At 40.0% G+C, this 13,960-nt stretch overlaps 1 protein-coding gene across 2 annotated transcripts in view; it reads left to right on the top strand.

Annotated features, from left to right (window-relative positions):
- The window catches only part of GABRB3 (gamma-aminobutyric acid type A receptor subunit beta3), a gene marked incomplete at both ends in the record, with an annotated part of 193,845 nt that extends 181,908 nt beyond the window's left edge, over positions 1-11,937 (top strand). For both annotated transcript variants that reach the window (XM_082330611.1, XM_082330612.1), the window contains 2 exons: positions 487-731; positions 11,587-11,937. In XM_082330611.1, the coding sequence (XP_082186737.1) occupies positions 487-731; positions 11,587-11,937 (596 nt within the window). The remainder of the gene's footprint in view (positions 1-486; positions 732-11,586) is intronic.
- Positions 11,938-13,960: the final 2,023 nt, after the last annotated feature.

The raw sequence follows: 13,960 nt of genomic DNA, 5'->3' as shown, positions 1-13,960 counted from the left end.
CTGACAATAAATTTGCTTTTCTTACTAGCTTTTCAAAACAGTGCTCTAGAATATATTTTCAGGTGGTATGTCCATCCTTAGGTAAATAAATGAGGGTTTGACATACCTTATAGATTTTCTAGGTACTTTATTAGTGTCCAGTTGATCACCATAAAAATGCTGCTCTCCCTCCTTCGCTTCGGGTCACGGAAGAGACCCTCAGTACAGCTACGCTGGCTTCCATGAAGCTATGGTAACTCACAGCAGCGGTGCTGGGCCCCCTTCTTAGCTGTTCCCCTGATTGTATGAAGTAAATATTGTAACAGAATAATAATGCATCAAGCTTTAATTTTGCTGTCATTCGCAGTGAGGTCACCTGTGAGACATCTTTCTCAAATTTTTAAGCTTCTTCACACTGACAAGGCAAATTTGCCAAAAAGGAAAATAAAACTGAAGCGTGATCTGCTTAGAGTTGTAAGATATGTGCTCTTTTTTTCCTTCGTGTAGGAATTACAACTGTGCTGACTATGACAACAATCAACACTCATCTGCGAGAGACTTTGCCTAAAATTCCGTATGTTAAAGCCATTGACATGTATCTTATGGGCTGCTTTGTATTTGTCTTCTTGGCCTTACTTGAATACGCCTTTGTCAACTACATTTTCTTCGGAAAAGGCCCTCAAAGGCAGAAGAAACTTGCAGAAAAATCAGCAAAGGCAAACAACGATCGCTCAAAGTTTGAAGCCAACCGGGTAGGATTCTTTAATCTATATATAGCGTCTCTTTTATTACAAAAACTAACTGTTTGAAATAAACAAAAAAATCATGCGTAAAAACATTACCAATGACATCTCCTTTTTGTGGGCAAACTTTGGCATTTTTATATTCAAGAACCTACATAGAAGAATATATTTAGGCATGCAGAAATTGAAGTGAGCATGATCTGTATAACAAGTAACTGTAACAAGAAGATAACAATGGAAGTGCAGCTAGCTTGAAAATAAAGGCCCAGATCTACAAAGGCATTTATTTGTTTAAACCGAATATAATTTAATTGTGATTTTGTTTAAGTACCTATGTAAGGGAATCCAGGATCTGAGCATACTTTTTCTCACTTCACTTAGAGCAGACATATTTAGAATGGGAGAGAACAGATAAGGGATTAGTTCTGCTATGCTAATTAATTGGCCAGCATAGCTGAACTGCTTGCCGTGTGTGGCATTGTCATCTGCTGCTGTTTAAGACCAGCAGAAAATTACAATTCCTAGAGAAACTTTCAGATTGATTTCTGAAGCACAGTATTGGCATGGTCTGTGCTGATTACGCTCCAGCCTATTTCCTTGCCTGGAGTTTTTTTTTTTTTTTTCACTTTGGAAGAAAAATTCAAGGCATTCAACACTGTATGATGTTAGCAAGCCATGTCAGTTTGAATAGAACATGGGGGTTTTTTTGCTAAAATGCTCCCAGTGAGGCTTTTTCATTCAGTTCTGTTGAGTAAGACTGCTTTTTCTATCAGCTATAAATTAGAGGAGTTCACAGTGACAAAACTACTACCTGTTTATTAAATACCAGTATCATAGAAGTAATTTCAAGCTGTATTTTTTGATCCTAATGATTCTGTCTGCTATAGTAAATGTAATGCAGAACTACACCTAATTATTGACACTCATATCTGTGAAATAATTTTTGAACCAATAAACTCATTTTTGTCCACTGTATTATGAAACTAAATTCTCATCACAGTTGGCAGCACTGTTTAGGACTAAGCTAGCAGGAAGAATGAATTCCCTTTCCTGGAAAAATAAATAGTTATAATAATAAAAATGCAGATGAGGAGAAAAGAATATCAGAATTGAAAGCAATGGAGAAGATTTTAGCTGCAAGCAGGTAATGCAGATGTATGTGCCAAGGTTCAGTTCCCCCAATGGAAACCATCTGGTGAATCTCATCCATTTAAATGATTTACATAATTCAGTACAATTCTTGTTAGTGGGCCCAATAGCACCCCATGCCTGACTGTTCTATCTTGAGATCAGTTGGTCTCTACCGTCAAAAGAAGCATATGAACCTTAACTAATGAAAATGAGGGGTTTTCATACCCTGATCATGTCATTCTTATATCCCAGACCTTATATCCCCGATTCTTATATCCCATATATCATCAACCCTGTTTTTTCTCACTTTTCACTTACAACCTTTTCTTTCTGGACCATCCTAAGAAAATATCGTGGACTTTTCTGACTTTTCTGCTGGTTTAATATCAACCAGGCATAAATGAAATTAGGATCCAAATTCAGCACACCAGAGCTGAAAGAGAGTGTGTTTCTTTGTCCCTTGTAGTCCCAGCTGTGAAGGGGAACTCTATGCTTTATAGAAACACATATACCAACTGTGAATATGTGCTGTTCAGATGATCTAGGATAAATAATGAGGTATGGTCCCATTCTCTGTGGAAAACATTTTGTCTCCAGGCCTCAGCTGGTGAAGCCAACAGAGTTTCATTGCAGTCACTGGATTCAGTGCCTTCAGAGAAGCAGTGCCAGCGTACAACAGGAAAAGACAGGGACGTTCGGTAGAGCTGACCAGAAATCTTCCTTTGAAACAAAGCATAGACAGAAAATGCAGATTCAGTGGATGTAGGATGTCAAATCTGAATTTCTGATTTGAAAAACACTGGCAGATGCAAAGCAGAGAGGATTACTCAGAGCAGGTAGGAGGTCCCATTGCTTTCAGGATGAGCAGCTCAGGGAAAATCCATCTAGCAGATCTACTTTGGACAAAGTTTACCAGGGCTTCCAAACACCATGGCCCTGAAGCAGAAAAATGGTTTCCATGGTTCTGGATCATGCCCACAGTGTGCCATGCTGTACAGGCATCCATGGATGTAGCAGGACAGGTGGTCATGCCAGACTTTTTTAACGTACTTGCCATGGAAGACAGTACCTGAAAGCTCTGCAACCTTGGCTCTGATCTCTTCAGGGGCAATAAAGAGGCATTGATTTCCAACCAGTTCTTTGGTGGCCCTTGAAGATCATTGAATCTGATGGAAATAGCAGCTGCTTAGCATTTGCTTACTTCTTGCTTTAGAGTTGGGACTCAGGGGCTGTATGTCCTGGGAGAGGCTCACAAACTGGAGGGCATACGGCACAGTAAGGGATGCTCAGAGCCACAGATGGGGACTACCTTGTGTGAGTTCAATGAAATTAATGTGTTTTTTTTTCATTTTGGTGAGGCTTCAGGCTTCCGTGGAGTGTATTTCCATTCAGAAAGGGAAGGTTTCTAATCCTGGGACTGAACAACATTTTTAAAGAATGGGAGAGTACCTAAAAACAGGCAGCCCCCTTTGCAGCTATTGCCACTATTTGATGACTGTCAAAATGTACGCTGTGCTGGAAAGAAGATTGAAAAGGGTTCAGATATAAAACTGCAAGAAGGCATTATTTTTAGTTTGTCTCTAAGACTACCATTTTGAGGTGATTTGTGTTGCTGTTTTGTTTTAGTAATTGAATTTGCTTGTATACGAACCGTGTGTATATGAGCTCCCTGTCATTGATTTAGAGTGCTAGCTCAGGGCACTAGAAAAAAAAAACAACCAAAAAACAAACCAAACCAAATAAATAAATAAACATTAGTCCAGTTATCATCCACATCAGATGCTGTAACTTGTGGGTGTAGTGACAGAACAGCTCTGTGCTGTATCAGGTCCAGCCTGAGTCAGTGCTCAGGCAGGAGGGGCTGCGGCACTGTGGAAATGGCTTGTTTGTGTTGGGAGGCAGCACTAGCAGAGCAGAGGCAGCACAACATACTGCCTGGCTTTCAGGCCCTGAGTTCGAGCATTGCTCTTATGGTACCCAAGACTGGGAGTGCAGTCTGTCTCTCAGGCAAAGGGAACAAGAGGAGGATGAGGGGAAATGCCATGTTATTTTCACTCAGGAGCATTTTAGCCCGTGGAAAGCAGTAGAACCAGTGTGGCCACTGGTATTGTAGTTCATTTTTTACATGCCAGAGAACTGATGTTTGGCATGCAAGCTGGCAGGCTTGGTTATAAACACTCCTCTTATAGCAGCAAAAGGGCTTGTCATGCTTTCCTAGTCTTATTCGATTCTAGAGCAGGAGAGTTTTAATAACAAAAAAGTTCTAGGCCACAAAATCCACAGATGTGGGTATGTTTGTGTTTTATTTGATAATTGCTTTGCAAAGCAGCCACTGTTCATGCTCAGTAACTCTGCTTCCTGATGCATGCATTTGCATTGTCCTGCGTCGGAGGTTACGGGTTTGAAAAGCTGAAACTGGCACAGCCATCTCCATGTTGCTGCTGCTGCTATGGACGTGTCTCTCCAACGCCAAGCTTTCAGGCACTTCTCTCTGAGTTGTTCCTGATACGCTGCCACTGAGGCTTGCTGTGTTGAGGAGGGCTCCACCAGCTGCTGCCGCTGAGCTGCCTGTTGGCTTCACTGCTCCCGTTATGGCTTTCTGTCCAGCTCTACCCATGTGTTAAAGCCAACGAGCCCAATAGCTCCAGGCGTTAGGGAAAGAAGAGCCCTCGTAGCATGCAAACAGCACAGCCAGTGTCCTCACATTGCAGAGGTGGCAAAGAAAAGCAGTGGGGAGAGGAAAGCTCTGCCCTATATTCTCCCGTGTAGCACTGCTGAAGGTGGGACGATGACTGAGGCATGTCTGACTAAACTGAATCTGTGGAAATGGTTTCAGAAGATTCAGAGCTGGTGATGAGGTGAAACCTGGGAAAGCTTTTACAAATGACTCATCTGTGGATCAGCAGCTGACTACAAAGAAAATTTCACACATAACCATCTCTTCTTTTGACTGCTTTTGCATCACATTTTATTTCAGATAATGCACTGTAAATAGTATTCCTTGCTAAACTTTTACAGCCTTTTCCCAGTAAACGACAGTTACTGGAGACGAACATAGGATGCTCCTTTTTTTGTGTAAGCCAATTTTTGTACATGTACGTTTCGGATTGAAAGCTCTTTCTTGAAAACTTTGATACACTGGTTCATGTGTATGGACAAGCTCTAGGATAAAGGAAGAACCGAATCTTGATTTTTCATAAAGTATTTATTCTGCCCACGGTATCGGTGCCTAAATTAAAGTCCTCTGTTTGTGGAAAAACTGTCAGAAAAGAATAGGTGGCCAGTAAAAATGTTTTCCCTTGAAAATTGGTCACCATTGTTACAGATCAATTCTGTTTCTCCTGTTTGCATTGGCAGATTCGGGCTGCATTTGTAGCACTTTGTGCACTTTCAGTTTTGCTGCATAAATTGTTTCTTTTAAATAAGGCTCAGATACAGCCTAATTTACAACTAAATCAGCATGAGTGAGCTCTAAGGCAATCCTGTTCTCACTTGTTGTTCACTCTTGTGATAGAGGCTACTGGCATAATCAGCTGGTGAGCATGTGTTTTGGACATTGCTCCTTCTGGGCCAATCCACAGAGGTTATGATTTGTTACAGTCCCCTGCTAAAAATATTGCTTCTTAGTTCAAGCTGTGGCAATTTACGTTTTCAGTTTGGTGGGACCAGAAGTTGAGCCCCAGGGTATCAATCAGGAGGGTAACTATCACACAAGCTCATTCAAGCTTCAACCCCCCGTGGCTGTCAGACATGTGGGTAGAGCTTCCTTTGAACAAAAATAATGCATAACCCTTTATAAAAAGGCCCTTCTTGTCAGGCAGTTCCTGCATGTTTTTTTAGCACCAGAGATTCCCGGCTCAAGCCCCCGCTGTCAGCCAAGGCAGCAGCTTCCCACCAGGCATTGCTGAGAATAGAGGCTCAGGCCACTTACATCTACTTAGCACCTTTAAAGAATTGTTAATTGTAGCAAGGCTTCTCACAAGTGGGATTTTATTCTGAGAATGAATATCTTGCCTGCTGTGGCAGAATTATCACTCAGTTTAAACTGGAAAATATGAGAATAGCAAAGCTGGCAGTATACTCCTGTGCATCTTCATCTTTCCTGGATACTTTTTTCGGTGCTGTTTTGAACAGTGGGATATTTCTGAAACATAAGTGTGATGAGTAGGTGCCAAGTTTTGAAAAATCTCTGTCACGGGTGACGAGCACAGTTCGTGTGGGGAGAACTGTAGTCCTGTAGTGCTTAGGACGGGGACATCCATTGTGCACTGGGACACCCATGCGTGTGCTAATTTTGTTCTACAGCCACTTTGCACAAGTATGAATGGTGCAAATCCAGAGACAGTAAGAGGGATTGTACTTGCAGTGCATAGTACAGCCCAGAGATTGTAAGAATCTAGACAAAGTGAAATACAGGGCAAGGGAGGACCATACATTTAATTTCCTTTTTTTCCTCTGTTCAAATACATCAAGGTTAATTGTCAGACTCCATTCTTACTTGGTGGACAGTGATATTAACATGAAAGTTCCTAATTATTTTTCTTCTTCATACTTTCCTTGTTTTTCAAGATCTTTCCATCTTCCCAGTTCTGCTGGCTACCCTGGGCTCATCTACTGGGCTGCTGTAACATAATTCTCTCCTTCATTTTTGGGGGCTTATTAATTAATATAAATATGTAAAAATGGTAGTGAGAGAAGTATCAACTTTTAGACTCAGGGAGAACACTTGACACTATCATTTTTGTTGTGCTTGCATTTTTAAATTATTATAAAAATATCAAAGGCATAATGTGGTCAATGAATTTTGCTTTAAGCGCAGATAACACTTAGGGCCTGATCATGTACTGTTCTACATGTTGGAAAGCCATTTATACATAAGTAAAGAAGATGAAAACTGCTACCAGGTAGTTTTCCCCTTGCATCACCAGGGCAGATCAGGTGAGAATCGGGTAGCTGGAGTCTAGATTACAATCTCTACCAAAAATAATTTCCATTTTATTATAACTTTAAGGGGAGATCTATTTTGTGGGATAATGCACTTGAATAGTAATTTTGATGTAAAATAATGCAAGACTAACTACAGAGACAGCTTTTCATGCTGTTATTTAAACATGCTATTTGCATTTATATTGCTTCATATGATGGAAAGTGTTTACATGGTATTTAAAAATTTGGGATTGATGAACTCCTAAACATACCTATGGGGTTTGAGCAAAATGCTTCCTCTCTTTCTTTTTGTGTAGCAGAGCGAATGACTTATGAGGAAAAAGAGATTTCATTGTAAAGTACTCCTTAAAATTTATGGAATATTAAACAGAGCACTAAATGAACCTGAAATAATTCAGACACTACCTAATAGTAAATCAAACTTCATGGTAGTTTCCCGACCCTAGTAAAGTGTTTCCAAACTGGCATTAAAGCTGAAGTTTTCCAAGAATCTTGATTGGAGAAAGGTATTCAATAGCAGCTCTTGGCTTGCATTTCTTTAAAAATATACTACTTAACATCTAAACGAGCCAGTATCTTGTCTAGAATTAAGGAGTAGATTCAGGACTTTCAAGGTGTAAAAAGGGTGTTGAAGTTTCATATCTACAATGTACAATCCAAGTTGAGCCTATTGGAGACATGGTGTTCCTCCAACAGCAAGGACCAGAGGTTCTTTGTGAGCCTTATCTTAATTCTTCTCTTTCTGGATTCAGTTAGGTAAGTTATGGTCATTTTTGTGTGATGACATTAGGCTGCTAGAGTCTTTGGATTTTTTCTTTGTACTGTAACATGTATGGTTCAGAAATGGTGAACCTTCAAAAGTGAATCTGTTTTTCCATGTATAAAACATCTCACATCATTTCATGCTTCTCAGCCTCCAAACAGAGCTATGTGAGATTCTGTAACTTCACTTTGGTGCAGGAGCTGTAGTTGTTCAGAGGTGGGAGGGATGGGGTTTGATTAAAATTGATTCTTGGATAAGAGCGTCAGTTTTGCGTATTTGGATCCATGCTGATTCAGCAGGGACTTAATTAATGATTTGGTACTCAGATGTTTCCATTTGCTTTGATGAGCTCACTGGGAAACACTCCATGGAAACAACCAGCCCTGGCTTGTGTCAGGGAGGAGATGGGAGCACCGGCAGTGGAGACCACAGTGGGGAAACGGGAATGAATGGCTTCATGTGGAACCATGGTCAGGCAGAAAGAAGACTACAAGAAGCACGGAGGCCCAGGGAGAAAAGGAAAATCTTTAGGTTAAAGCCGTAAGAAGTGAGGGGAAATTGGCCGAATACACAATGTCATCTCTCTGATTTATAACAAGGTTTGAGAGCAAAGCCTGGCGTTAACACTTTGGGGAGAATTTCCAGTGCACAGACAGTGACATTTCTGAGCCAGGTGATAAAATTGTATTCTAAGGCTCATAAGGAGTAAAACTAAAGTTTTATCAAAGACATTGGCCTTGTTCGTCATGTGTAGTCATGACTGTAATCAGTTCAGCTGCTTTTCTTAATCTGTATCTGTACCTGGACTAACAATTTCCCTGGAGCCACCGATCTGCACTCATAGAATCATAGAATATCTCAAGTTGGAAGGAACTCATAAGGATCATCGAGTCCAAATCCCTGTCACACATGTTGACTCATGGAGGATTTTGCCTTACCTGTATATTCAGGCAAACATGAGTCGACTTGCACAGGATACCCTGCCATTATTGGTTTGCTGCTTTATTCATTGAAAGAGCTTGTGTACATTTGTCAAAGTCATTTAAATCATTGCTTAAATCATTCAGAAGTCATGCTTATGTGCAAATACTTTTTAACATGTTGCCTACATTAAGTATTCATACTTCACAACATCACCTTAAGATTGTCACAAAGCATTAGCATATATTGCTTTAACTTCGTTGAGAGCTTAGGTGGTTTATCCAAAACCTCTGAAGGAATCAATACAATTTGCAGGAATAGGTCTCAAGAATATCTGCAGACCAGAAGCTTGATTTCAGTCTCTGCAAGACCTCTTCTTCTCTCCATCTGCTCCTTCCTGGTAGTTGACATGCAAGTCTGTTGCTCTATTAATAAAGAGATGCATTTCAAATGTTTCCAAATATGTCTCATTTGATATTTTGAGAAAATATATGATGTCATACAACCTCATAGAACATAATGGTATGTTCAGAAAAAGCATTTACACAGATGTCGCAACTTTCTTGACCACCTTTCTGATTTGATTTATAGATGCAGTGATGAGCAGTGAAAAGTGGCAGCATCATTGGCAGATCAGAGGCAGAAGCTACGTTAGGGTGGCGTGTCAGGTTGGCAGATAAGGTGAAGCAGGCTATGCAGTGTGATGAAAGAAGTGGAATCAAATTAATACTTTCCTTGGGCAGGAGAAGCCTGAACACACAGATGTACCCTCCAGAATACAAGCTTTCAGCTGACACCTCACTTACAAAATTCCAGGGTGTGGTGTAGAAGGACAAAGTACCCGTGGACAGGCGAATGTCTGTATACATGTAGGTGACAGACAGAATCAGGAGAGATCAGGAAGCCCTGAGGGAAAGAGCAGCTGACATCTGTGGTGGTGGACGGAAAGGGAGTAGAGACCTGCAAGGGGAAGGCAGTGCTGCCAGGGTGGAGCCCAGCAAAATGGTCTCTGCTGGGGCATTTTTAGTAAGCTGAAGGACATTTCTCAAAGCCTGGAAGGAGATGGGAAAGGAGATGACATGTGACGCTGTGGGGGCCTGGATGAGAGATTTAGTTTTAAGCTTCATAAGGAAAATGCAGATTGTGGAGGTATTTTACACAATGCTGTTACAAATCCTGATCATAATTTGTACTCTCTGTAAAAAAAAAAAAAACATAGAAAACTGAATCAGTTTTTTTCAGAGACCACCATAAGTAGTGATGATATCCATGGCTGTATTTTACAGCTGTGTGTATTCCCTGGTTACAGATACTGCTCAACAGCATGAACTTGTTTCTACAAACCTCAAGCTCGTACTTTTGTACCCAATGGGTTTCTGCCGTGGGGAAAATAAATTGTTCTTAATCACCACTGAGGCTTCTCCACCCCATTATTTTGGTTCACATTGTTTATTTTTATTTATAGGCCCTCATCAGCATAATATACTGTTGCCTACAACAGCAGAATTTGTTGGATACCTTAGGATTTTTTTTCTACTTGCCTGTATGTCATTCATAGTATTTTATATTCTTTTTCCATTTGCAAGAAGCTGGGCAAAGCATTACTGATATACTATCATAATTGTTTTCACTGAGAAAAGATAAGCTGTAGCATCAATAATTGATGGAAGAAATATCCATTTTACAGAATTGTAACAGGATTGAAAAAAGCTAAATGCATATGGACAGACACATAGCTATGCATACTTTTAATGCATTGAACAAAGCTTGCAAAGGACGTGGTATCGGATGACTGTATAAACTTCAAAAGGCCATGACAATAGTGTGTTTTCTCAACCGCTTTTAAACAGATGCTTTTAGGATGAGATGTTCAACTGCTGCACAGTTAACACAGCTAGATCATGTGGCAGGTTAGAAAAATATATGAATTGTAGATGAACTGTGGATGAATAAATTGTATACATAAACCTGGAAATTATCCTGTATGCCATGATTCACTATCTATTTCTGACATGGGGAACCGAGTTCACTTGAACATAATCACACGTGCATTAACTGGCTGAAAATACCCAGGACAGAGCATTTATTTTACATGCGGACATTATTTTCCTTTCCCAAAAGCAGGCGGGAAAATTGGAGCTGATCCCTGCATCAGCTGTCTTCTCTGCCTGTCCTCCAGCATGCAGGGCATGGGGCACAAGGGGATGTGGTGCCCCCCCACTGAAGCTACCAAATACTAAGACAGCATCGTTTGGGACTGCCCATCACTGCCACTCATAGGAACTGGAAGTTTTTCTGCATTGAAGGAGCCATACCCAACTCTGTGCTGCTCCTCCTCTATCGGTACTCAGGGGGACTAGAGAGTCTGGACCAGAATTTAAGGACTCTAAATGATCATAACCTTCCACTTATTTACTGGAAATGGCATTGCATTTCTCACCTGTGCTCAACACTGTGCTCACTGGCTCTCGGACATGGAGGTGGCAGGGAAGAGTGCCACCTGTTTCCTCAGTTCAGCAGCTTTCTTCCTTGCCTAAGGTCATTGCTTTTTCAGATCGCTTATCCAAGTGGTAGAGCCCCACAGTTAAGCAGCGCCATGATTGTAAAACTGTGCAAATGACTTTGGAAGGAAAAGTTTAAAAGAGAGAAGTTGTAAATAAGCTCTGTGATTCCAAAATGCAAAGAGTTCAGCAGGTCAGAACTATTCTTGTGATTTTAGCAAATTTCACATGTAGGTAGCAGAAAAAGAATCCCTCCCTTACCCTCTCCCCCCACCGCCAGCAATGCAGAGATTTTACTGAACTACGCCATCCTTTAAAACGCAGCTGGTTTAGCAGGAGAGGAAAATGATTGGTTTTGCCAAATACGGTTTTGTACTGGATGTTGGTAGTACGATGATAACCCTGTTTGTAAAAGTATTTAAGTACTTGTCTAATTTTAAGCAGCTGAATTTTGCCATTTTTTTCTAAGATTATCACATGCTTAAAATGAATACATGCTTTCTTAAAATATGTATGGGTTTGGAGATTTAAATACACCCACATTCTGCTGATAGATGTCAAGTCTTTTGAAACAATTTATACTTCTATTTTTGCACCCTAGGTGGACACCCATGGAAACATTCTGCTAACATCGCTTGAAATTCACAACGAGGTGGCAAGCAACGAGGTCACCACCAGCGTTACAGATGCCAGAAATTCAACAATATCCTTTGACAACTCAGGAATCCAGTACAGAAAACAAAGCTCACATCGCGAAAGCCTTGGAAGGCGTTCGTCAGAAAGAACAGGCTCCCACAGCAAGAGGGGCCATTTACGAAGAAGGTCTTCGCAATTGAAAATAAAAATTCCTGATCTAACAGATGTGAATGCCATCGACAGATGGTCAAGAATGGTGTTCCCATTCACATTTTCTCTTTTCAACTTAATTTACTGGCTATACTATGTTAACTGAGTGACTGAACTTTTTTAAAGGACTTCAATTACAACAAGTGAAGTACTGCTTGCCTGCAGAGTTTATATATATATTTATATATAAAAATACATATATATATGAACTTTTACTATGTAGACCATACTCATGTATGTGTGAATACATATAGCAAAGAATTGTGTGTATATAAAAGCACACGCTGCAAAGCAGAAGTATATGTATGCACACACACATGTACACATTCGTTCTGAGGTTATGGACACTTTAACATAGAATGCACTTCAGAGGAACTTTTTAAATCGAAAGGCAGGTGTCATCAAAACAACAAGCTTTGAGAAAGTAAGTGTTGTATATTATCACTACAAAACTTTTGATTGTCATAGAAATTTTCAAACAAACAGCTGTAATCGTATATAAAGTCAGTATTTGGTAACATTGTTTGTAAATGCTGCCATACACACTAATCATAAAGTGGTAGAGTTACACTGGTAAGTTTAAAATAAGTCATTTATATTGCAGATCCATCAAGCCAAATTTATTTTTCTTTGCTACAATTTCTAGGTTTTATATATGTCATAATATGTTTTTTCCCAGTCCTGAATGGGCATCGTTTTTAACGATCTCTTGCTTTCTCTTCTGCAGTAAGCAAGCTGATCATGGGAGTGTTGCTCTAGGTCTTTGGAGACATATACATGTTCATAATATTTCAAACAAGCATTTTAAGTGTCCATCAACAGTGAAACGAATCTTTTGTAAGTACTGTAAATGTACAGCACATTTTCCTTCCCTTGGACTGGTTCCAGCTGCCATGTCATTTTGAAAGAGAACAGCACATTTTTAGTATAATTTAGCTGAGAACTCAACTACTGTCAATGTGTTCTACATCTGCTGTAGATTTAAAGATTGTTATTCCAGTGAAAGCATAGAGGATGTCTCAGGTTATTTGCTACTTCGACATGAAACCACCTAGCTGTAGCCTTTTTTAAACACGCATTCACATTATTTAACATTCTTATAACATTGTATGTTAATGTAAAATATATTTGCATAATATGCATATAAGTATATTTTCTCAATATTTTTCTCCCCTGTGCTTGCTATCGTGACCGCATGCTATGTCATATTTTTGTTTCTGTGATGTTACAAATTTTTATTCTCTAGAACTGAGCAAATAGAGCACTTCCGATACTTTGATCCAGTAATGGAGCATTTTCATATTTTATTTATATACTGAAAGTATATACACGTACACTTACCAAGCTAGTGTGCTGCAGTCACAGATCACAAGAGATAGCAAACAGTATGGTTTTTTTCAGCACTTGTTTCATATGTTCAAACACATCCTTCGTGCAAATGTGACCACTTTGGTTTCCATCCGAATTCATTCCCTCACCGGGATTCCAACTTTTTTCAGTCTAGTAGATTGTAGTCGTCAAGGTATGCCAATTTCAGATCTGTAAACTTAATTTGTTATTTGTCAGAACTAAACCTTTCTAAAGAAAAGAAGATGATATATTTTTTGTAAGCAGTGTTTCTATCATGTACATTCACAAATAACAACAGATACAGTAGCATAAATAGATCTAAAACAAAAAATATTCCGGCAAGGCCCCGCCAGTTCTCTGCATGTAGAATTCCCCTGGACACCGATGGGAATTTTTGGCAGATAGAGAGCTTTGGATGCTAGTTAGAGACATCTATGGGAGAAAAATGTGTGGATATGCATCTATTAAAAACACCAAAAAGGGAAGAAACTGAAAAGGCTGCCTGGGCTCTGTAATGACCCATGTTCTCACTAGTACTTGATTTATCTGTGAGTAGAGCAATGATACTTGTGTTGCTGCCATTGTGGTTTAACCCCTCAAATTAATTCTACCCCAGCCAAAACCAGCACAGCCATGTACGGTCCGTTACTGTTCCCACCCCTGTCTATTTGCAGCTGAACTGTGAAACTTTGCTCTGGGCTGAAATTCAGCATAGAGGAATCTGGGTGGCAAGGTCTGTGTTGTAATCCCATCCTCAGGGCTGCTCCTTGAACAGGAAT

Source organism: Platalea leucorodia (genome assembly GCF_965183815.1).
Source record: "Platalea leucorodia genome assembly, chromosome: 2".
Taxonomy (NCBI): Eukaryota; Metazoa; Chordata; class Aves; order Pelecaniformes; family Threskiornithidae; genus Platalea; species Platalea leucorodia.
This window is presented reverse-complemented; position numbering and strand designations above follow the sequence as displayed.